The sequence below is a fragment of the Drosophila gunungcola genome, unplaced genomic scaffold (assembly GCF_025200985.1).
Source record: "Drosophila gunungcola strain Sukarami unplaced genomic scaffold, Dgunungcola_SK_2 000117F, whole genome shotgun sequence".
Taxonomy (NCBI): domain Eukaryota; kingdom Metazoa; phylum Arthropoda; class Insecta; order Diptera; family Drosophilidae; genus Drosophila; species Drosophila gunungcola.
Genome location: NW_026453278.1, coordinates 49,573 through 74,183, shown reverse-complemented (window position 1 = coordinate 74,183; position 24,611 = coordinate 49,573). Strand labels below are relative to the sequence as shown.

The following is a 24,611-nucleotide window of genomic DNA, read 5'->3' as shown; positions in this document are numbered from 1 at the left end:
ATGCCATAAAACTGTTAGTCTTTAGTAAATATCTGAATGATTCATTAAGTCTTGCATTTTATAAAGAAAGTTCAGAAGGACAACAAATATCCACATGTTTTTACTATGTTTATCGAGGCATTCGATTTGAATATAAACATAAAAAGAATCTGTTATCCATTGTCATTTTTATGTTTTATAGAATTCACGTCTATAATTGTGTATGTATGTATGTAGTAGATTTAACTACAATTAAAACCTTGAAGTTTTGGTTTCTAAAATTGAAAATGGCTTGACTGATAAAACTTAAGTTAGGCTAAATTCTTATGACGTCTTACAATTTACAACTTTTTTCAGTTTTTAAATCGCTTTTTAAATGTTAAACACTCAAGCCGCTTACTGTTATATTTTTTTAATCCCGTTTCGAATTGGAAAACGTATTCAAATGTAAGTTTATTTAATTGATAATTAAATGAATAATTTCTATTGTCCAAAACAATTTAATTACTGATTTTTATAAATAAGATATTTTTTGGTAAAAGATAATTCTATAAGTTTTCACTAATAAAAATAACAAAAGCTTTAAGTGTTAAAATAATACAAATATTAATATTAATATTATGTTAACTTATAAGAGGAAAAATAAATAGTTCCCATTTATATGTTTTTAATGAGTAAATAAAGTGTTTGCAAATTTAAATTTAGTCGAAATTTCGATTAATGGATATAAAACAAACAGAAATTTAATAAAAATGCCCAAATTGACCAAATTTCACTCGCGCTAACAACAAACAAAAGAGCATCCACAATTTCAATACACCAAAATCGCACATTGGTAATTTTATTATGCAGTTGCGTCATGGGATTAATTAACTAGCAACGATTTCGATTTCTACAGATTTGTTTTGCCTAATTGAATGGATCGGAGCCGATGAGGTGAAAGGTTCTGCGGCAGTTCCTCGTTCTTCTGTTCATCGATTGGAATACTTAATTTGGACGATGCGGAAGCATTAAGCGATTTGTTTACCTTAAACAATTGCAATCAATTATCCGTCGATCGTATAAACTAAAAGCATTCATCAATCAAAAGCCATGCTATCTCTTTCATTCCCTGGATCCCACGCGATTATTTCTTACACATATACATTTGAATTATTAATAAAGCCTAAAAGTGGGCTTTGCCTTTGCAGCCCCAAAAGCTATGCTATAATAATACGTATTTCGTTTTATTTTTGCTTTCATTTTTTATTTAGGATTTTTTTATACAATAACTTAACATTTTGTTGGTTTTTTTTTATAGGTTTTGTTTTCTTTTTGGAATCGGAAATTTACAATATTAAATATTGATTTTATTGCTGTACTGGCTCTGCTGTTTTTATCCTCCTCCTCTCCGACAAATTGATTTAGTTTACTGATTTGTTTTTTTTTTATTTTCGGATTTGAAATTCCCCTTATGTTGATTTGCTTATTTTCAGTTGAAACAATATTGCTATTTCATATATCTGTGTATATATATATTTAATTTATTTTTTTCATTACGTTTATCAAATGCAGCACATTGATGCTTAGGCTGTAGGTGTGTGAGTGTGGGTGTTGGTGTTGTTGTGTGTTTGAGAGTGTGTGGGTGTGTCATTTGTGGGTGTGGCGGTCCATTTCGGTGTTCTCTTTACGTTCTTTTGCTATTTGGTTGCTGCTTTTTCTCTCTGTGTAAACTTTCTTGTACCTCGCTTTGCTCGATTTACCTGCACATTATTTTTGCATATATTTGTCTGCCTCTATTTCTCTGCTTTTGATTTGTTTTCAACTGAGAAAAATACTGAGTGAAGGGGGTTGGAGAATGGGTGGTGTTGTTGCATAGGGGGTTGTATTGTGCTTAACTAAGCTGAAAAACGGTGGTTCTTCCATTTTTTTTTTTTATATACTTTCTCTGGCCTCATTTCTAAGCTTCTGTTTTGGGATTTCGGTTTCTTCAAAGCCATTTTCTTTCTACTCAAAGAACTAAGCCCTCTTTCTACCATTTTCACCCGCTTTTTTAAGCACCGCTCGTCTTTGATCAGCCGCTACAGTGGGCCCCAAAAATCAGCGCACCCGGCTTTTTTTATGTCTCATGTATATAATGATAAAAAATAATTGTTCACTTTTTTAGCCTTAGAACATTTTGGGATTTCTTAATTACTTTTTTTTACTGTTTCCGGTTCATTTCGTTTGCTTTATTGCGTCATACATTTCATCTCATATATCGTATAGTATATATGCGTATGTGTGTGTGTGTGTTTTGTATATGTAAGTGTGTGTGTGTATATTTGTTTTAAGGTTTAACATTTAATTTACTTTCATCTGCTTTCGTCATCGTCATATAAATAAAAATAAATACATTATTCTTTATGTTAAATTTTTTTGCATTCTTTTTTTTCGATTTTGTATCCATTATTTGCATGCAAGCAAAACGTTTTTCGTTTTTATTTATTTCATTTTTTGTTGTTCTTTTTGTTTTTACTTTTGAACGTCCCTACATCCTCTTCAATTTTTAAAAAGCCGCACTAAATTTTACAATTACAAAAACAATTAAATTCACATATATGTTTTAATATAACATATACGCAGTTCGACTCACATTACAGAAAAAGAAAAAAAAAAATGTCTGTATATATAATAAGGTTGAATTGCAGTTTGCATCGGCTCCAGACTAACAAATATATATAAATATATATAAGTGTGTACACTTTAGATTTACAATTCATGTTTTGGATTTTGACGGTTTTTCTTTTTTGAAGCTGAAGCAAAAGCTGCTGGGGGTGCTTAAATTTTGGCTCTCACTGTGGCTGCTGCTGCTGCTATTCTTCTCTTTTTGTTTTCTTACTTATCTGCTGCTGTTGGTCAGAGAGCTTGGTTTTTGTTTATGTTTTTCTAGTTTATCCTTGTGTGTTTTTATCTGGTTTGTTGTTGTTGTTGTTGTTGTTGTTGTTCTTGTTGTTGTCGTCTCGTATTGCAAAGCTAAGCAAAGCGATTTATGCGGCATGAAAAATATCAACAGCTTGGCTCCTTTCCATTTTCCCCCAAAAAAAAAAAAAACATTAACATCAAAAAACACGGCTAGCCGGAAAATGCCCGCGCCCCCCTCCGATTTGTTTGTCCCCCGTCGATTATCGATTTCCCCGCGAACAGAACACAGAATATCCAATTATGCAGGACGCAGCAGCCCTTCTTCTTGTTCTTCTTCTCGTCGATGACCACATGACTAGCGGACGTCGGTCCCGGAACCACCTGTTTGGACACCTGTCCCAGCGAGGTGACCCCGTTGTTTCCGCCGCCGCTCAGCTCGGTCGCCGTCGCTGCTTTTCCGGCGCCAGCGTCGGCAGAGGCAGAGGCATGGGAATTTGTACCATTTTGTGCTGTTGCTAGATTCTGCGAGATCTGTTTTAACACACAAGACATTTAATTAGACGGTGCATCTTCTATATATAGAAAGACCCGACCCAGTGATCGATACTCACATTTGATTTGGTTACACTCTCGCCAATCGCCGCTCCGCCGTTGCAATTGTCGTCCGCATGCTGGGCGCTTCCGTTGCCAATTGTACGCTCCTCTGTGGGTGTGATGGGCTTGCCGCCTATTTGAAAAGGAAAGGTACTTGGTTATAATCGGTTAAAGTCGGTAGAAATACCATGAATTACAATGGCCAGAACATCGGCTTATAATAGGAGGGGAAACAGCTGTGTAAACACAGCATATTACTTAATCAAAAAAAAGTTTAGATCACTTGAACTTGATCTTGTCAAAGAGTTTCACTGGAATCCACAGCTGAGAGGAATGTTTGGGCTATAAAAACAGCATAGTGTACCCTTACACAAAAAAAAATGCTTTTTAGCTTTGAGATTCCTACACAAGGCTATAAAATAAATTTGGTTGCGAAAAATTTAACGCTGACGGCGGAAATTACAATTAAGTTTTATTTAGATTATTATTTTTTTTATCAAAAATAATAGTTAGCCCCAAGCTTATTAAATTACTCAAAAATAATAAATTTCTTTTGAAGAAAATAGTACAAAGTCTTCAATTTAAAAATCACTTCAAAAATTCGTTGTTTTAAATAATTTTTATATTTATTAAAAACATTTTTTTTTATGCGGTCTCTGAAACTATGAACACAATATTTCTTTAGCGTTTCACTTACTATTACAAAAATCTATTGCTGATAAAGCTTGGGTAATATAACCAACTTTACACAATTGTATTTCGACAGTATTATCGACGATTATTAACCAACTAAACCCTTGAAATTTGTTAATTTTTCTTATTTAATAGGTTTTATTTATATTGACTTGCTAAAATTAGTATGTTTTTTATAATCCTTTTCGTTTTTTTTTCTATATCATGAATATTTTATAACTAAAAACATCGAATCAGCACAATTTTTTCCTAAGCATGCGTTCACTTATCTTCCAAACGTAACGTGATATTTTTGGACAAAGATCTTTAACTTTATTTTACTTTTTATGAAGAAAAAATTCCAGCATAAAGGGATTACTTGACACTCATGATCAGCAGAAAAATTGCAATTTAATAGTACATGCTTAGATTTAGCCTACAAACCCTTTACAATGAAATTAAAATTTTAAGGAGATGAATGTGTCTTTAAAACAATTTTAATTGTGTTTATTTCAATCAAGCTGCCTATTTTTATTAAATTCGTAGTACACATACAACAACAACTAAATTTATTTATTTATTTGGTATTAAATTACAATTAAATTTAACTTTATTAAGTGTCCATCTAGGACAAAACTTAGTCTGAGGTATTTTATTCTTAAATATTAATTTGCCTGATTTTGTGTAAAATAAAAAATAACTATTTTTCAGAATGTGCGATTAAAAACACCCACTCACTGCACGGTAGCTTCGTTGTATCGATCTCAAACTCACCTCTAATCATGTTGACAATTTCATCAGCCTCTCTGGACAGGTCGCCGCCTGGACGAAAGGGATTATCCCAGCCGGAGTCGGTGCTGCAGGATAATGCAGATGCATTGGTCACGATTTATAAAACATAAATATAAAGCGTACACCAGTACCCACCTCTGCTGTCGATCGTAGGCCGCTCCCAGGCCAATCACCTGCTGCTGCTGCTGGATCCCCGCCGCCGTCGTGGCCATCGTCGTGTAGTCGAGGTTGCAGTTGTAGTTATAGCCTCCGTCTAGGGCGTCCAGCAGGTAATCCGCCGGTGGACAGATCTGCTGCGGCTGGCTGCTTTGGTAAATGGAAACGCGCACTATTGAGCGCTCCGATCTGGAAACGAGCAGAGCAAACACAAATCGAATTAGAGAATTGCCATGTAGTATATGTATGTGTATGTTATATTATAAGGTGCAGTGTGTATTTGTTTTATATCGAGGGGGCGGGATGAACCGAACACAAGCACCAAAATCACGCATCGGCGCATGTGACCTTAAAATAGCTGAGCAAGTGCGTCATCTACTGAGGAGCCACCTCAATGTCAATTAAATTAAGTCATTTGCCAATTGGCTTTCAGCTAAATATCTGATTCAATTGATTGAAAGTGTCAGCGCTGTAAAATTTTGCTCGATTTGGCCTGGTCAATGGAAATTCTTAAATCGAATAGAAATGAAAGCTCGTTTACGATTCAATCATGTGTTTATCTGCGTCCGAAATAGGGTCCCTCATCCGAAAATCCTCCTCAAAATAATCTTCCGGTCTGTAGTTGTGTTCCATATTGCTAGCAACCAAAATCAAATGAAATCTGATTTCTGACACTTACATAATTTCAAAAGGTCACTGGATCAAGCAAATTAAATTGAAAGATACGAAAATAATTTCACACATCGACACAGGGGAAGTGTTCCAGTTTTGGGAATCTCTGGCGTTATTTTAGGATTAGCTTCCCTTTGCGAAGACATTTTTGAAACCCATTTTGAGAATGTTTGTGTTCCAGAAATACAATTCGTTATTCTCAGACTGTTTTCCATTTATAAAACATTTTGGAAGTTTGTTTAATCCAGAAATAAAATATTTTGTAAGTTGTTGATAGTATTCAACTAATTTTGGATTGTTTTAGAAAATATAAAGGTGGTGTGAATTTACTCAAATTATTTCATTTGCTCTTTGAAATCAGAGGAACTTCCTCTCCAAAGTCTATATTTTTTCAAAGTAAAGAAACTATTCACAAATTGTTTTTGCTGTTCTTGTACTGTTTCCCAATGGACTTCTACTTTGATTTATTATTTTACTCATTTCTTTTTATTTAGTTTTTTAAAAACAGCAATTGACAAATCAATTCAGAATATAAATTTAGTTTTATGGCACACATTGCTGGACGGGTTACTTTTTTATCTTTATAACTGGTTTATGTCGATGACTTCATTTATGGCTGGTTGGTTGTGCGAAAAGCCGGAGATTTACTGAGCCGAAACGCACTGTACGAACCAAAAGGGGAACTGGCACTGGCGGCATGGAATGGGAATGAGAATAAAAGATTTAACTTGTAAGATCTCAGTCTAGGCAATCCAATGGCCCATGGGACATTCACTTCCCAACATCTACATCTTTCTAGCCTTTTATTGTCCCAGAACTTTGAACCAAAGTGGGAAAACCATTAAAGAAACCTGTCGAAAACTGAGAACCAGAAGAAGTAGCGAAAAATAAACAGCCTACAATCGAATCAGACAACCCGTTCACTATATAAAGTCCCCCACCTCCCCCAACACAGCTTTTTATCTGTTTACATTTCAAATACACTTCATAACTCAATGTGCTTGTTGTTGTTATTAGTAGTTTTTTTTTTTTTTTTTTTTGGTGTTGAACATGTGAAGATTACGTCATGTGCCGAAATTGATATGGAAAAAAATGATACTGTGCACACTCTGAGAAGTTAACTAATGTCAGTAATACCTTTCGTTTTATAAGAGTTTCACTACTTGTAAGAATTAAAACTATTAATAAAACTTTCCATTCAATTATAAAATATTTTAGACCTTTTTGCAACTTATATTTGTTTGAACCATAAATAATAGATACTTTTAGAGTTTTAAAGAGATTACTGATAATAGGTGATGATAAAATAAAGGAAATATATTAAAAAAAACATTTTCTTATGAGAAATAACTAAGCTCTTTTAAGTTTTTATCTATTAACTCTACAGAGTGAATACCCCTGATTTTGTAAAGTTTTCGGTATCGAGCGTGACCTGTAGCAACTGGAACAAGAACAAGACCATCAACAAAACACGAGTTACAAGCTCGAAAAAACAAGTTTTAGGCAAATAAAACAACTTATACTCAGCTTCTTTGGACCAGACAATTATTAAACGTTTTTTTCCCCTGGACAAAGCTTGTTAAGTATAAGCAGAAAAAGTTTAAAGATATACATAACACTAACTCATAAACGCGACTTTAAGTGCCCCTGCTAATTAAAGAACTGAAAAATATGGGAAAAACTTGTTGCTATTACTTTGATGTAGAAGATTGGAGTATGAAGTGGATAATGGAGAAGAGGAGAAGAGAAGAAGATGAGAGGAACATGAACTGTAAATGGGAAACAGAAGCAGAAGAAGCAGCATCAGCTGGGGAAAAGCGAACTCGGAGATGAGCGCATTAATTATGCTTGCCACCAACGATCTTTTTTGTTTCTGTTAATTTGGTCTTTAAATGGCTACAAAAAAGCTATATTTAAAGTACAAATTAGCAGGTGTTTTTTTAACTTAAAGTTTCACCGCCAAAAAAACGGCTACTGATAAGTGGGTATCCAATTCTAACCATAATTTGCTTGTGGTTTAAATACTAAGTTCTTTAAGCTTAATTCTTGAAAACAACAGTTGGCAGCTTTATGATTTTATAAATACTTTGCACTTTGTTGTGTTTTTGTTCAAAACATATAAAACTTGTTAAATAAAACATAAAAACAATGCACTTTAATCATATGTTTATTTTTATGATTTAGCATCTTTAAAAAGCTTAATTTTAGCTTGTTTTTTTTTGTCTTTGAAACGAGTTGATGGCAACACTGCTTCTCGACTGCGACGCCGGCTGCGCAGCGGCTTTTCAATTAGTTTTGGTTTTTGCTTTTGTTTTTTGGGGCACACACGCGAGGGACTACGTCACGGGCCAAGAAGAAGAAAAACTATAGGGGGAGGGGGATAAAGTGCGAGAGGGAGAGTGAAAATTAATTTAACAAATTATGCGACCCCACCCGCAAACACAAAAAAAAAAACACACACACAAACGAATAGCGGAAAATTCGTTTTTGCACTTGAAAAGCGAAAACAGAGAGTAGGAAGATGAGAAAGAGGGGAAAGGAGAGGGCAACTGCAGTGCGGCGTTGATTTGTTGTTTTAATTTCAATATATATGTGTACACTGGAGCAACCGATGTGCATATATTGTATAATGCATATACAATATAGTATAAATAACAGCGACTAAGGCTAATTTATGTACAAACAAGGTGCTATTTTAACACGCACACACACCAGCGCACATTTATTTTAATTGCGTTTAGTGGGATACACACAAAGAAAAGTTTTTATGGTTAATATCCGTGGAATAATTTTCTTTTAATTTTCAAGCAGTTACCGGTAATCAAATTTCTTACTAAAAAATTTCAAATTGATTATTTTTATTTAAACGAATTCTTTTATTTTACTACATTTATTAAAATTATTTGTGAAGAACAATATATATGGAAACTTATTGGGTAGCTGTGTTTTAGTACACCCCCTTTTTTTCTGCAGAGAATCTATAAATATTATTATCATTTTACTTCCAATCTTTTTAAATGTCCAAATTTCTATTTAATTTCAAGACTTTTTTTCAAGTGTACGTGTGAGGGAGAGGGGGGCGTTGTCTTTTTTCTCCATCTCTCTCTTACTCTGCTCGTATGTGTGTGTATTATTTTTTGCGATGAACTCACTGCGCGCAACAACAACAACAATTACAAGTGTACTACTAATGTTTAAATACTTGTGTGTTTGTGAACCAAATAGCAAGAATTACTTTCACATTGTTTTGCCATTTTGCTATTTAATTCAAATGTTTTTTGTGTTTTTTTTGTTGTTTCAACCACTTGCACTTGCTTTTTGGCTCTCTTTTTCCGCTCTCTTGCTCTCACGCAGTTAACTGTATTTGTTCCCTCTCTTTTTGGCCTTTTGCACTTTTTTAACTTAATACTTTTGTTTCATGTTTTAAACGCACTTTAAAAAATATTACGCGCGTTTTGCACTTGCTCTCTTCAGATCCTTTTTGCAAAAGTATACAACACACGAAGAGCGGGAAGAAGCAGCAGAAACGATTGATGAGCGCGTAATTTCCTTTCGTTTCGTATTGGGGTTTTGTGCTTTTTGAATGTGAGATGGGCGCTCTTTTTGGAGGCTCTCGGACTTTTACGTTGTTGCTGCCTAAACTGAAAAACTCAACTGAAACTGACTGTTTGAGTTTCACGCTGCTAAAAAGTAAAAGATACAACACACACATACACACGCAGGCATTCACACGCACGAATGTTCGCAGGAGCGGGAGAGAGAGAAAGAGAGGGAGGGCTCTCTCGCAAACTTTTGCCAGAGCTGCCACCTAACTCAATGTGTGGTGGCGCGCTTTTTGAATTAAAGTTATTAATAAAAAGACTTGCATTTCTTTAAAACCAAATTGAAATTGCATATTAATATTTTTCATTTCCTAATGTTATACAAGGTTAGTATGCTAATTTTGTTTACCCTAATTATTAATATCATTTAACTTAAACCAAAATCAACTAAATTAACATATCTAAGTTAACCACATTTCAATCAAATAAAAATGAACTACAAAATTTATCATTTTGCTGCAGAAAAGTAGACAACGTTTGGTGGTCACTAGAAAAAACCTGTAGTATAAACCGTACCCATTTCATGTTTAGAACACAAAGTATTCCAAATAAATCTCTTGAGATATCTGAAACACGCCGCAAATGTTTCACTCTACAACAGAAGACACAAAGAACAATTAACATTCTCTTTAATGAGCTTTTTAATGGGCTCCAGACACACACGTCTATCTTTTGTCGTGGATTTATTGCGATCTATTTAAAGCGAAATAAAAACATTTCAAATTTTTCATTTTGCGCATTTCCTGGCTACAAAATTTCACATTTCGGGCAAACAAATGAAAACAAACAGCGCAGCCGGCGTTTTGTGCTTTTGTATCGCGATTTTTGGCAGCTGCTGCAGGCAAACCAAAAGTTACACTAGCCAACAACGCGACATATTTTTTTACCGAATCAATTTGGACTTTAGTTCATCCTACAAAAAATTATATTTTTTTTAATACTGCACATAATTTAAAAAAAATTAAATAAGAAAGTTAAGCTGGTTGATTTTTAATATATTAGAAAAGAAAAACATAATTTAATGTTAGACATACTTTGAAAATACTTGCAAAATATTAAATTAATATTTTAAAATTAGATATAAATGAAATGAACTTATACGTGTATTTGGAAACACATAAAGTTTAGGAGAAGCTGTACTAATATATACCAGTATAATCCAATTTTGAATTTATTTTTATTATTCTACAGAAAAACTGAAAACCAAAAGGGTATCTCATAAAATTATAAAACAAAAATTTTAAGTTTGGAAAAGTGCCCTTCTGGCGAGTGTGATTTCCTGATTTACGTATTTGCTGGCATCTTTTGTTGTAAAGTCGCAAATAAATGCGCAATAAGCAAATGCGAGATTTGTAATGGTAAAAACGGGAAAACAAACAAAACGTAAACGCAAATGCGCCACATCTGGCAACTTTGCCAAAGCCAACAAACATGACATCACTTTTTTGCGCACTCACCAAAGTAATAGCTCTCTCCGACTCTCCCTCTCTCTCACTTGTTATACACAAGCAACGGTCCGAAAATAAAATAATAACAAAAAAAGCTAGGAGAGAGCATAAGGGAAACACGGAAAAACATAAACACGTAACCACACATACGTAAAGGTAAAATCGGGGAAGCTGCTGGAAATAGCGATGGAAAGGGAGAGGGGATAAAGAACGGCGGGAAAGGGGGGTGGTTGATTAAAGCAGGGTTGCCTCTGCCACATAGAGATGCTGCAAATCGGGGTCCCCATTTACTGTTGCCAAAAAAAAAAATAGGAAAAAAATGGAAAAATAAGAGCAGAAAAATAATCGAGAAAAAACACAGCACACAAACCACAAACACACTCACACCTGTGGTCAGCCGAATAGCACACTACGAAAAACATACATGCACAATTTCATCAGATGTAGTGTGAAATTCGAAATTGAAATACTTCACATTTTTCAAAATATTTATACAATTGTGTACACATAAAAAAAACTGTACGTTTTATGACGATTTTTTTTAATAGCTTTTGATAATATTTGAATTCATTAATTTGGTTAATGGTGGGGCTTAGCAAATTAAAATGATTTGAAAACATTATAATAGCTGCATTTTTCTCTGTGTATAATGTGCCGCAGAAATATCTCACAGTTTGATATTTAGCATTCAAATAATGTAGGCTGATTTACACAATGGTGGTCACATATATAGTTTGGGATTTAAATACAAATTAAACTATAAAAACGACTAGGAGAAAGAAATGGTAGTTTAATTTAAAAGCAATTAATACTTTTAAAAATTTTTTAAGTGTTTTAAGTATCCAGATAGTATTTCAAAAAGGAATGCCACGAGTTATAGAGATTGTTCGATTATTTTTGTTTTGGGTCTTAAAAAAATGTAATATAGATCAATTGTAATATTTTCTCGACATCCATTTTGGCAGACTTAAATAGGTAATAGGGCTACTGCACAGTGGGAAACACAGAAACGCTGTCCAATTTGAATATGATAGCATTACTGTGGCTAAATATAGAATTTACTACTCCCGATTAAATTGCTGCTTGATTTGCACACAGAATATTTTGGGCATTAAGTGATTCAAGAATATTTTGGTATTGCTGGGCGGTGATAAGTATACTGACAATTGATAACGATTAGTTTTGAAGATGGATGGTGACGTCGGTAACAAAAATAAAGAAATGGCGGCGATTTCTGGTTGTTGCCAATGGGAACCCGTCGAAAGCATTATAGTTAATATTTACAAAGTCATATAAGTTCACATTTTTCACATTTCCCATTTCCGTTACAATTGCAAACAAATAATACACAATTGGCACAGTTCCCAATGAAATTGACAGTACTCAGAATGGCATACTTAACTATGTATATAAAATATATTGGGGCACTTTCTAGTAGCTTTACTGAAATTTGATTAAGAAGTTGGGTGGTTTGAGTGCTAAAATTTTATCGATATGACCGAAACATTGAATTTAAAGGTTAATCATCATTAAGAATGTAAAATAATTATATTAAATTTATTATTGATTTACCTATTTCATATTGCATAACAAAAAAATGTCATTTCCATAGTTGTTCTGATTACTATAAAAATGATAAGTCATAATGATAATTTAATTTAAATTGAATTGATTACCCAAAACACAGTTTCTTAAGTTGTAGAGCTAAATAAATGTTTAGAAAAATCTGCAGTGATTAGATGTTGACAAAAAACAATAATTATGTTGAATACATACAAATACATATTTTCCTTTCGAAGTTCCCTAAGTTCCTAAATCTCAAAGTAAAAGGACAATTGTTTATAAACCTCAAGTAAAACTTCTGATTGACAAAACGTTTACTAATTTAAAAAATTGAAAACATATTTTGTTTGAGAGCAATATTATAATTGTGCTACTATTTAGAAATGCAGCCCTAAATGCAATGCAAATGCTGTTAATAAGTCGAAATAAAACAGTGTTCTGATTTTTCCGATCCATGCCATATAATTCATAAGTCTTTGTCTGGAAAATATGTTCACTGTTTTACCATGTGGCCTCATAATCGAAACTCTTTTGTTCTTGCCTTTTTTTGTTTAGCCTAAAAGTTAATAATAATTTTCACTGTTCCGCTGCACAGAAGCGGCAGCAACAATTACACACGCACTGCTGGCCAGCGGCACAATTACCGTTGTTGGCATTACAACAATGTGACAATGGCTGTCCCGTCTGCCCATAATGATAATTATGACTATGACTATGAGATTATGATTATGACTGAGACGATGATGATGATGAGTTCGCTGTATGCATGTCAAGTGTGCCGTGGGTACCGGAAAATCAATTGACTGAGTGACAGGCGGACAGTCCGAGATGTACTTTCACAATAGCTATAGATATAACCAAGGCCTACCGGTCGATCAAATTTCTGTAGTCCAAAAAATAAAAAAAAAACTAAATAAAAGAAGAAAAAATGAAATGGAATCATGTCGAGGTCAGCTGTTCAATCAGCCTCCTTTTCTTGGTTCTACAGAGAGAGAAAGGTAAAAAAGTAAGTTTTTAAATTCGATTTGGTCAATTTTTTTCAAGTATCTACTTTTTTTGCACGTTACTATATTTACAAAACAACTGTAACCAGATCATTTAAATAGAAATATTTAAATTTTTTTTTTCGGTCTAAGAGTTATATTTTATTGCATTTCTAAAACTGTTTCTAGGTTTACGTTTTTGAAATCATTTTTAGCATATTGAAAGTCCACACAAAAATTAAAATTTTGTTTTTATATTTATTTTATATATATAAGCAACGTTAGAGAAAAGATGAAAATCCACCACAACTTTTGATATATTTTCCTCGTGTATCTGGATAATCGATTAGAAGATTCAACAGACCCACGATTGCGGATTTTTCTTTTCTTTGCGTTCTTTTCCCTTGTTCTTTCTTTTCTTTGAGACTCTGTCTAACTGTAAAGAAAGAAAGTTCTACAGCAAGTGGCGAGCTCAAAGCTGATGACATCACGCTCCAACCGGCAAATTAATGCTCCCCACATACAATAAAAAAGAAACACGCATGTGGAGAGACTGGGCAACAAAAAGGTCATAACATGTGTTAAGTCTAATCTCTCCGAAAATGGAATATGCCACCTAGACGAAAAGCGAGACACAGAGTAAAACAAATTGTCAGCAAATTTGATTTGATGCCCGTTTGACAGCCATCACGAAGAAAAAATCACCTTCTAAATATGTCTTATCAGCTGCTTTTGACCAAGGGCTATTTATTAAAGACTGAAAAATAATATTATTAGCATCTTTTCCGGGAAAAAATTAAAAATGTAATTAAATTAAGTGGAACTATCTTTTTAAATGTTTTTCCTTTTTCAGAAATATTATTTTCTTATAAGCGTTTAATACTAAGCTAGGTTCATTATGATTCTGGATTCCTAGCCCAACCTTCAGAAAAGCAATTTGCTTAGTTAGAATTTATTTTTAAGTAATAATGAAATTAAAATGTTTTGTTATTTTAGTTTTGACAGTAAATAAACCGAAAACTAAATAAGTCAGATTTCAACAGCGTTTAAAATTTTGGTTAGCTTAAAAGAATTAAATGGTACGCCCTTAAATATTTGTAATGCTCTAGTGATCAAGTGCTTCAGCTAATGGGATAATCAAAAGTTATCGCTTTGGTTGCAGCTCTACGACGGTAATCGATTGTAAAGCTTGTTGGTGTGCTCTGTTTTATCGGCGCGATGCCAACTAGAACAAAGTTTAAGCGCTTGATTCGAATTTCGTGGGTGCGGCACATCCATTTGATACGCGTTCAGATACAGATACACAAAATGCAGCCGAAAAAGATGTGGGTCAACAACCACCGAATGAAGTTGACCCACTTATATATATTGCTTTAAAATGCACACACACACAAACTGGCGACACGCATATGGTCATTATGTAATAAAAACGATGACGATGTTTAACGGTATTCCAGTTAGAACAACTGCAGCGCCGGCGCATTAAAAACTCCAATTGGAGTTCCCTCGGTGGTGGGAAATGCGAAAAGCAGACGGAGGAAAACCCAAACAAACAAACCCATCTTCCAATTGGACTGATAACAAGTAGAGAGGGGGGCAGAGCAAAAGAGAAGAAAAAAGAATGGAAAGGACGAGAGGGTAAACAAAAATACAGTGGCAGTTCGCCAATTTGAATCCTTTTCGGCGGGTTTCTAATTGGCCGGACATTAGTTGTCTATTTATAATTCCTTCTACATTCAAAAAATAAAAATTTTAAATGTTTTCTAAAAATTAATAATGTAAATTTTGTAATCTAAAAATGCTTTTATAGGAAATCTCCTGTTGCAATAATATTTTTTGAAGAAACAAACAAAAATTAAGATTAGTTTTTTTAAAAGCCATAATATATACATTTTAATTTATTCATTTATTTATTAAGTTTAAAATATATTTTTTTATTAATACAAGCGTATTCTTTATAGATCTCATTTCTACTTGCTTACAATTTACCCAATCCATTTAGCTCAATCGTAATTGTTTTTAATTGTTTACGAAGATATCCCCAGCAGTTTTAAATGCGTTTGGGCCACCAAAATAAAGTTAATGATCTTCTCACGCAATAAGAAACAGAGTTACGATGTCTTTTTAATTATTTCCGCTATTATTTGGCATTGTTTACTTCTTCATCCTAGCGATTCAATTAAAAAAATGCCTCTCGATTTGCCAAAAAAAAAATTCATCAGTAGAGTGGCCACTGTACGTAGGTTAAAGCTAGCAAAGTTTTTAAACCAAACTGCTGACGGTGAGCGGTAATTATCGATTCAAAAATTTGTGTGTCTCAAGCTTCCTGCCTTTGGGGGAGGTTGTGGGTAAAAAAAACGCGGGGATTACGACGGGGTTTTAGTTTTAGGGTTGGGTGATGAGCACAGAGTTCATCGCTTGCTATTTGGGTTGATGAAAATGCTTTTCCACAGCTGAATTTGCTCTGAGGCTTAGAAAAACAGATCAGCTAAACAGCTCCGTTATGGTTTGGATGAAAAAAAAAAAACCGGGCTAACTACGGATCTAAAAAGCGAAACAAAAGTGAAAGCTGCCAAAAAGTCATTAGACGGATTATTTAATGAGGTAAAAGTAGGCCCCTTTTTGAGCCACATACAATCGTACTACCATAAAAGCCCTGCATGCCCACCGAATGTAATCAACTTGTTACACTGACAAAAAACTACATGAGATGTGCAAAATATTGTAATTCCTATGAGCACTGCTATCCAAAACAATACCAGGATCATAATTCAGAAAAATGTTCCTGATTTGTTAGCAAAAAAGATGATGTTAAGAATAAATATCAAGTGTTCATGATATTAATTCTATACGAAATACCACTTGAATTGTTTTTAATGCATTAGTTATAGTACATCAAGTTAGTTACTCACTCTTCCTGCACCTCAATGCCGCTGTCGTCCATGTTTCCCTTGGCATAGTCTCCACTGTATCCGCCGACAGAGGGCAGATGCGACGGCAGCGTCGACGCCAGCTGCGGCTGACCAGCGGCGGCAGCGGCGGTATCCGCGGCAGAGTCCCCAGCCGCAGCGAACCCAAAGGTGGACTCCACGTGCTCTGACAACGGCGTCGGCGTCTCGAAGACCAGCGTCTCCACCATGGAACCCTTCGAGGACCCAAAGAGACTCTGCGGAAATCAGAAGTGTAGAGGTCAAATGGGTGCACTCCAAGAATGATACCTTAACTTAACGCGTAGTAAATAAAAACTTTACTGTATATAATATCTGAAAGAGTTATTATATGTTTTAAAAATGCAATTTTTAGCTCCAAACAGTCCTAAAAAAAGTTTGAAAAACTAAAAACCTTGAGATATTATGGTTGAATTAAATCGCTGAGGAATTATAATCGGGCTATTATTATTCTCAGAAAAATATTTTTGATGTGAAAATATTAATAATATTTTAAAATTTATTTTACCTCATTACTTAACTTTATCATTAAAACGTTTTTAATAGCTATACTAAGTAATATAATATTTCTTTCAAAAAAAGTGAGGTCGAGATTATCAATTTATTTTTTTTTAATTACATGATTTATGGATTTTTCCTTTGGATAAATAATCGAAAACTAATCCTTCCGATACCCTTCAAGATACTTAGTAGCTCAAGCTCAAATTATAATCGATCGATCAAGTTGCTTTAAAATGATAATCAAGAAATGCAAGAGACTTTCTAATCTTTATCGTACCCTGTTTTGCACCTAACTTTTTTATTTGTATAGGGTTTTTATAAAAGTTTGACTATTTTTAGCGAATTTTGTTATGTGCATGTGATTTTAACATGTTGTTAAATGATTAATAAATAGGTATAGAAAAGAATATATGTATACCCCTTAATAAAAACTCCTAGATTCGGATTTCATATAAGAATGCGATATATTCTGAGCTCAGCCATTAATATGGAGTTAAAGTATTTTATAACCTTTAAAATAAATAATTAAAAAACCTGTGAATAATGTGATTTCCTTGCATAATATATACATAGATACATATAAGACTGGGAAGTTGGGCGTACAAAAATAAATACTAATAATAACTAGTAGAAAAGGAATATTAAGGGTACAAAATTTAAATATATAAGAAACGAAAATTAGGAGTAAAATAAAATACATAATTGTAATAGGTATGAGGATGAAAATTTAAGAGTAAAATATTGATAATGTAAACAATTAAATAATAAATAACGAACCGTTTGAGGCCGACGCTTTTGGTGCCCAATTTGCTCAGTTTGCCGGGTTTCTTTTGGGGGCGTGGGAATTTATCGCTCAGATCGCTGGACATTTCGTCCTCATCAGCTGTTGTTGTTGTTATCGTTTCTATATCCTCGGCTGTTGCGGTTGTTGTTGCTGCTGCTGACGCTGCCGCCGCTTCCGCTGCATTGTTGTTGTTGCTACTACTGCTGCTGGCCTCGTTGTTTTTGCATTTGCTGTTATTTTATTATTAGCCATGTTTTTAGCACTGACCACAAGGGAAGCATTATTGTTGTTGTTCACATTGTTGTTGTTGGTCTGTTGCGTTGTTGTTGTTGTTGTTGCTGTTGTGTGCACCAGCGGCAGCGACGTCGGCGGTGCAGTTGGAGCGACGCCGGCAGAGGACGTCGACGTTGCAACAACAATCTCTTCGCTTAGCAAAAGCGTTCGCTCGTCGCAGTCGCCAGCGGCAGCGACGCCGGCAGAGCCATTTGACAGCATTGCGGTTGCAGAAAAACGATTCGATTTCGATTTCGCGGCTAACGGGGCATTTCGAGGGGGCGGCGTGGGCGGGGCCAGGGCCAGCATAGGTGCTACAAACACACCTTAACACTCTTAATTAAATCGGAATTTTGCACACACCACAATAAAAAAAAAACAGAAGCACACAGACACAGTGGCGAATATTAAACACTTTTATTTAAAGCAGCACCGTAAACAGCAACCAAAGAGGCAGCGACGTCGACTGCGACTGAGGCAGCGGCGGCGGCAGAGGCGACGGTGACCTGCACTTTATTTTCCCCGCGATTGGCGCCTCAAAACTCGCGTTTATAAATAAATATAGAAGTGCATTTAATAAATCCGATGGCGCGCGCTCTGTTGCTCTTGTTTTTGCGGATCGGATGGGAATAATCGGAACAATCGTGTGTGTATATTTGGCAGCGCTGCGCTACAATTTCTGTTCTTTTCTGGTGATGACACCCGGCCGATAGGTCGACGGGTCATTGCGATTGCCCGATAACGCGCAGCACGCGATAGTTGGCGGCGATAGTTTTTGTAGGACAAACAAATGGGTAATCTAGCGCATGATATATATTTAACAATAATTTTTGATTATAGTTATGGGCTTATGACAATAAATTGTTCGGGTAGGGTTGAGAACAAAGAACAACAAAGACATAAATTTTTTTACACCTAGGCAGCGTAACAAATGAATTGGTTTTCTTTTGTAAAATAAATAAAAAGTTATTTTATAATTATTTTCTATCTACTACTTTCAAAGAAATTATTGCGGGCGATGATAAAAAACAGTTAGTTTGCTTCAACACCACATCAGTTTTAAAACAATATTAAATATTCATTTTACATTTAAATGTAAAAACTGCGAGACCTATTTTTTATGACGAATTCAGCGAGGTTTGACATTTTAACATTTGACCATTACTTCATGGGAATTTAATAAAAAAAAAGACGAAATTTGATATGATTTATTTGGACTTTTGCCAATAACAATAACATTTTTTAATATGGCCTTTCATGGCCTTAGCTTTAAATCGATACTTTTAACTGCGTGACCTAGCTCCCTATCGATAGCTTATCGATATAGGCTACACAATAGTGGTACCATCTCTATAGAGATGAGCAAATTTGCAATTTTTCGTCTTAATTTTCGCAGCACAAAAGCCACAAATAATCAGCAACGAATCGAGATAAATGGAAGCTATAGTCGGGCTTCGATTTGAGTAAATCAGGGGCGAAAAACTAGCCGCAAAGAAGTCACCTGGGCGAGGAGAATTGCTCATCTCTATTACAAATACGAAAATGAAATTGCGTGCATTCTAAATGGTAAGCTAAATCCAAAATAATTGGCTAGTAATAGTACAGAGTAAACACTGCAAACCGATGCAGTGTATATAAGTTAGTGTTTTTTAATTGCGGCCTTTGAAAATCGCAAACATTCCACTGCACTTTGCAGCAACAACAACAACCAAAATAAGATAGCACTAACACTAATGCAAACACAAATGCGCAAATGTTTTTCTTTATTTTCTTTTGTTTTTCTGTTTGGTATATATAAAGTGCATAAAATGCAACAATTAGCCGTTTTAATGGTTTCATAAACAGCAATAAATAGTCTGCAATTAAATGGCAAATCAATTTTTGCAAAACAAAAACACACCCAATTTCTTGCGAGTGTGTGTGTGTGCCATATCGAAAATCCTTTTACAGTGCGCGACATAATAACAAGTGCAAAAGTCTGAAAATAAGTGAAATGTTTATAATTTTCGGCTGCATGACTCACATAAATAGATTACTGGGTTAACAGAAAATAGAACGAACAAATATTGCCGGTTCGAGGTTTTGACTCTGCATACCGGTTAGCCCGGTTAGTAAAAATGCAAAGAAAAAAGTTTAAGAACCACAACCACTTTGTCCACAAAACCCTAGCCCACGACTAATTGCAGTTTGAATTACGTAAAAAAGAAATAAAGTGTCATTTTATGACTACACTCTTTGAGGTTTCTTGTTTTTATTTGCGGTCCCACAGAACAAGTCGGTTTTTCGAAGCAGTTATCAGTGGTGTCGAATTACTTAGGGTCTACACATAATATACAACTATACAATTCTTAGCTAGTTTTTAAAAGCACTTATTTGTTCTTTGGTTGGAAATATATCTGTATATCTAGTTAGAAGCCCATCAGAATTTCGAATTTCTCATAAAATGTTCTAAGGATTTTTAAGGCAATCGGTTGGTTTTTGATCCACTCATTCCTTCTCATCGTTCAATACCAAATTTTGAATTTTAAAGAAATAACATAAATAAGAGGATACATTAAACAATAATACTTCCCGTGTGTTTTACTAATAGTTTTCTTAAATATTCCTCAATAAAACTATAATTATATAAAAACCTTACCTTAATTGCAGCCACATGGGAACCATGACCAAGGACTACGACTATTTGCTGAAGGTTCTGCTGGTGGGCGACAGCGATGTGGGCAAGCACGAGATCCTCTCGAACCTCGAGGACCCCTCCACAGAGAGTCCCTTTTGCAGCGGGAACGGTGAGTAGTGGCACTTCCGGCGATCGACAACCACTGCACTCCAACCTAATAGACTGCACCTCCCATATCCTCCAAACGGTAGCCTACAAGACAACCACCATCCTGCTGGAGGGCAAACGGGTGAAGCTGCAGTTGTGGGACACCTCTGGCCAAGGGCGCTTCTGCACAATCATCCGCTCCTATTCGCGCGGCGCCCAGGGCATCATCCTCGTCTACGACATCACCAACAAGTGGAGCTTCGACGGCATCGATCGCTGGCTCAAGGAGGTCGACGAGGTCAGTTGAGGTTGAATGGGAGGAGATTTGCATTTACTGACATAAACAGGCTCACCAAAGCATTGCCAAAGCACTTAAACTTTAGACATAAAGTATCTTACAAATTGCTCACAGAAGTATTTTTGTTAATATTAATTTATTGAAATAACGACCTATGGTCGATATATCCTTTAAATTACTAGCGTTTCAAGGTACTTAATCTTTCCAAGAATGTATTGTTATACTGTTACATAAATAACTTATTCTTATGCTTACTGTAAGCCTAAATAATATGGTTACGAAAAATCGTTACCATTTGCATCAATAAATGGTTACGAGAGATCTCAAAACCCTGAAAGAAATAATTTGGCTAATTTTGTAAGCATAAACAGAAATTCTTGCTTTGTATTCTTGAACATAGTTTACATTTTGTCTAATATGGTTATTTTCCTTGAAAGCTTAAAAAACATTTTAATACATTTTATTTGTTTTGCGTTTTCAGCATGCTCCCGGCATCCCGAAGGTGCTGGTGGGAAATCGCCTGCATTTGGCCTTCAAGCGACAGGTGGCGGCCAAACAGGCCGAGACCTACGCCAGCCGCAACAACATGTCCTGCTTCGAGATATCGCCTCTCTGCGACTTCAACATCCGCGAGTCCTTCTGCGAATTGGCGCGCATGGCGTTGCACCGCAATGGAATGGAGCACATTTGGCGCAGCAATAAGGGTAATTATCTAATATATATATATAAATCTTTGACCGGAGGGGAAATAGTGCTATTGGAGTGGATAGAGTTAATAGGTTTGGAAAGCGATTGTATTAGTTGGATTGAACAAAATACTTCAGAATAAATTGCTTTTTAAGAAACATGTGTGTTCGGAAAATTATATATAAAAATTCTTTGTACGTTGCTATAAAACCAACCTCTTCATAAGATTTTCATAAACGTTTACAAATTTGGCAAACTCATATTTGCTATCGCCCAAGGCTTCATTGGTTAATTGGTTTAGGTTTGGTTGATTTTTATTAAATTCGACAAGACTATTAAACTATTTTAGTTAAATTGCAAAAGATGACGCTTTTATAATTACTTAGTTTAGGTCAGCTTTGATTAAGTTCATTATGTCATTTCAATCATTTATCTTATTTTGGCAGTCGGATGCCAATTTTAAGCGGTATATTATGCGGAATTTTTATTAATTGTGCTATGGATGTAGATAAAAGCTACAAAAAACCAATTAAACAACTGTCACTTAAGATTTTGTATATTTTTTTGGGAGTTTATATGTTTTTTTAAATTCAGGGAGTGGCCGACAATTGTCTGTTTTGTGTGTTTAAAAGATGTACAAAAATGTTGTTCATTTGCATTTTAATATGGTCTAAGATAGCTTTAAAAACCTTTTAGTTTAAATGTTAGTCGATTCCACATGGCAATAAGTATAGAGATTTTGAAAACACATTAGAGAGGTATTATTTCTATTTATTTTTAAATTGTTTGTTAGAAGTTAAACTGTATTAGAAAACGTAAATCGCACCATTTTTCCTCCAGAAACATTCATCTGTAGAATGTGTTAACTAACCCAAATGGAATCTTTTTGCAGTGCTGTCCCTGCAGGAGCTGTGCTGCAGGACGATCGTGCGGAGGACGAGCGTGTATGCGATCGACTCGCTGCCGCTGCCGCCGTCGGTGAAGTCAACGCTCAAGTCATACGCGCTGACCACCTCGCAGTGCTTCAACTCGCTGACCCAGAGCTCCAAGAGCAAGAACCGCTGCAAGACGCCGACGAGCGGCAGCCGGAATAGCTGTGCGATCGCGTGATCGTTGCCTTGTAGGCCGCCGCCGAGCCGCCTACGTCGCCACGCCCCCCAACCGACATTAACTTTAATTGAGCTCTACTTATGTACTCTAGGCTAACACACATACACACACAAACACACACCACAAATCACACACCAAACACCAAACTCACCCACATTGAAGCCCCACCCCTTTGGTTATTTTATTTTATTTGTTTCATTGACATTGATATTTGTGGCCAACAATGTTTACTTTTTACACAGTAAAGCTTAAATTTATTTAATTCTTAACACACACCTCCGCCCCCACCCCAAATTCCTTGTCCCCTACTTCTCTCTTTTGCATTACTCTAATGTTGTTAATATTATTATGTTTGTATAATTCTAATATTTAAAGCATCAAACACATCAACATAACAAAAAGAAAAAGATAAAAAAAAAAAACAGCAATTGAAAATCGATTTTTATATGGATAAAAATTAAAATTTTTTTTGTTTGTTTACCATCGGCTTAAAATATTCTTAGAGATGTATTGTAATTGAGGATAATTCAGCAAGAGAAGCACACACAAATGCGAATTGATAAAGATAATTCATAATGAAAAACTAGAAAACTGTGTCTTCATTTATGTTCCATCCCTTTCTGATTCCTGTCTGGATGACCTGTCTCTTTCTATTTAGGTTTTGAAATTGAGGCAATTTAAATAGGTGAAAGTTTGCTTCGTTTTTGGAATTAAGTTTCTATAAAATTATGCAATTCGGCAGGGAATTTCTACTCTAATGGCATTAAATGATTTAAACAGAATTTGATTAATTGGCTTACATAAATTGTTAGCTAAATGTTTACTATAATTTATATAAAAATCCCCACTAAAAGAATTGGTTTCTTAAATGATTTTGATCATTTAAAAGATTTAAGTACTAAAATTAGTTAGATCTTATCTAACGCAAAAGCATTTTGAATTTGTTGTTATTGATTAAGTGGTATAACAGATAAAAAATAAATAATATATTCTCTTATCTAAGGGTAAATTATTTCTCCGTAAGGTATATGAGCTCTATAACATTCTTATCTATGAAGAAATTTATATTTATAAATTAAATAAAATCATCATTCAAGAGACAGAGCTAAGCTTTAGTTTAGTTCGGTCTTCAGATAGATATTTGTATATATATTTTGGACAAGTTCTTCCTCCATCTTTAACTATTTCGGAAAATATTACATTTATTTCCACAGTATTTGAAACTTCGTCAGCTGGAACCTTTTTGCCCCCAATCAATTTGTTTCGTTTTCCACATCTGGTCGGGGTTGTCCCCTGTCGGATGTGATTAATCGGTCCGCTGCAAACCCAATTTGATATTGTAACATTATTTAAATGATTCAAATTGCCTTTCCTTTGGTTCGCCCTTTAAGCTAAAACATTTTGCGGCTTCTTTTTCGACATCTATTTCTTCCCCGGTTTCGGTTATTTGGCATTTTGCTTTACACAACTCCCGGGTTGGCCAATCGAAAGGGGGCGGGGCTCTTGGGGGCAGTGGAATCGTTATACTTATAACGTATTTTCAAATTTCGATTGGAACAGCTGAGGATTTAATGCGAAATGACAGAGAAATTATTGCACAAATTTGCATACATTTCGATTCACTTTTTTTATTGTGGCATTTTGTTTTTGTGTTTCTGTTTTATGGTTTTGGCAAATTGATAAGTTTTTTTTTAAATGGGTCATAATTATTTTACTAACAATTTGTTTTATCAATATTGAAATTTAATTATAAGTAATAACTACATTTAAAAGTTAAAATTGGAACGTTATTAGGTGTTTTCTTTATTCGAGAACAACTTTTGTGGCGATACTAAAAAAACCTACAGATAAGCTGTTCCTAATAATCAAATAACTTAATTAAACTAAAAGTAACTAATGAAA

General features: G+C 34.7%; 2 protein-coding genes across 3 annotated transcripts; one reads left to right on the top strand and one right to left on the bottom strand.

Annotated features, from left to right (window-relative positions):
* Nucleotides 1–1,394: 1,394 nt before the first annotated feature.
* On the bottom strand, nt 1,395–18,549 carry LOC128265385 (serine/threonine-protein kinase phg2). Its single transcript, XM_053001359.1, is given in 7 exon segments — nt 1,395–3,393; nt 3,474–3,589; nt 4,903–4,985; nt 5,056–5,265; nt 16,257–16,510; nt 17,567–17,817; nt 17,820–18,549. Coding segments are annotated over 7 exon segments (1,575 nt in total). The 5' UTR covers nt 18,160–18,549; the 3' UTR covers nt 1,395–3,072.
* Nucleotides 18,550–19,177: 628 nt separating this feature from the next.
* Nucleotides 19,178–23,300, top strand: LOC128265391 (ras-related protein Rab-40C). Of its 2 annotated transcripts, none has more exons than XM_053001375.1 (5): nt 19,178–19,416; nt 20,500–20,636; nt 20,719–20,912; nt 21,394–21,616; nt 22,492–23,300. In XM_053001375.1, the coding sequence occupies exons 2-5, from the start codon at nt 20,504–20,506 to the stop codon at nt 22,707–22,709; spliced, it is 768 nt and encodes a 255-aa protein (XP_052857335.1). In that variant the 5' UTR covers nt 19,178–19,416; nt 20,500–20,503; the 3' UTR covers nt 22,710–23,300. The 2 variants fall into 2 exon arrangements, with proteins under 2 accessions (XP_052857335.1, XP_052857334.1); XM_053001374.1 differs by having other exon boundaries at nt 20,689–20,912.
* Nucleotides 23,301–24,611: the final 1,311 nt, after the last annotated feature.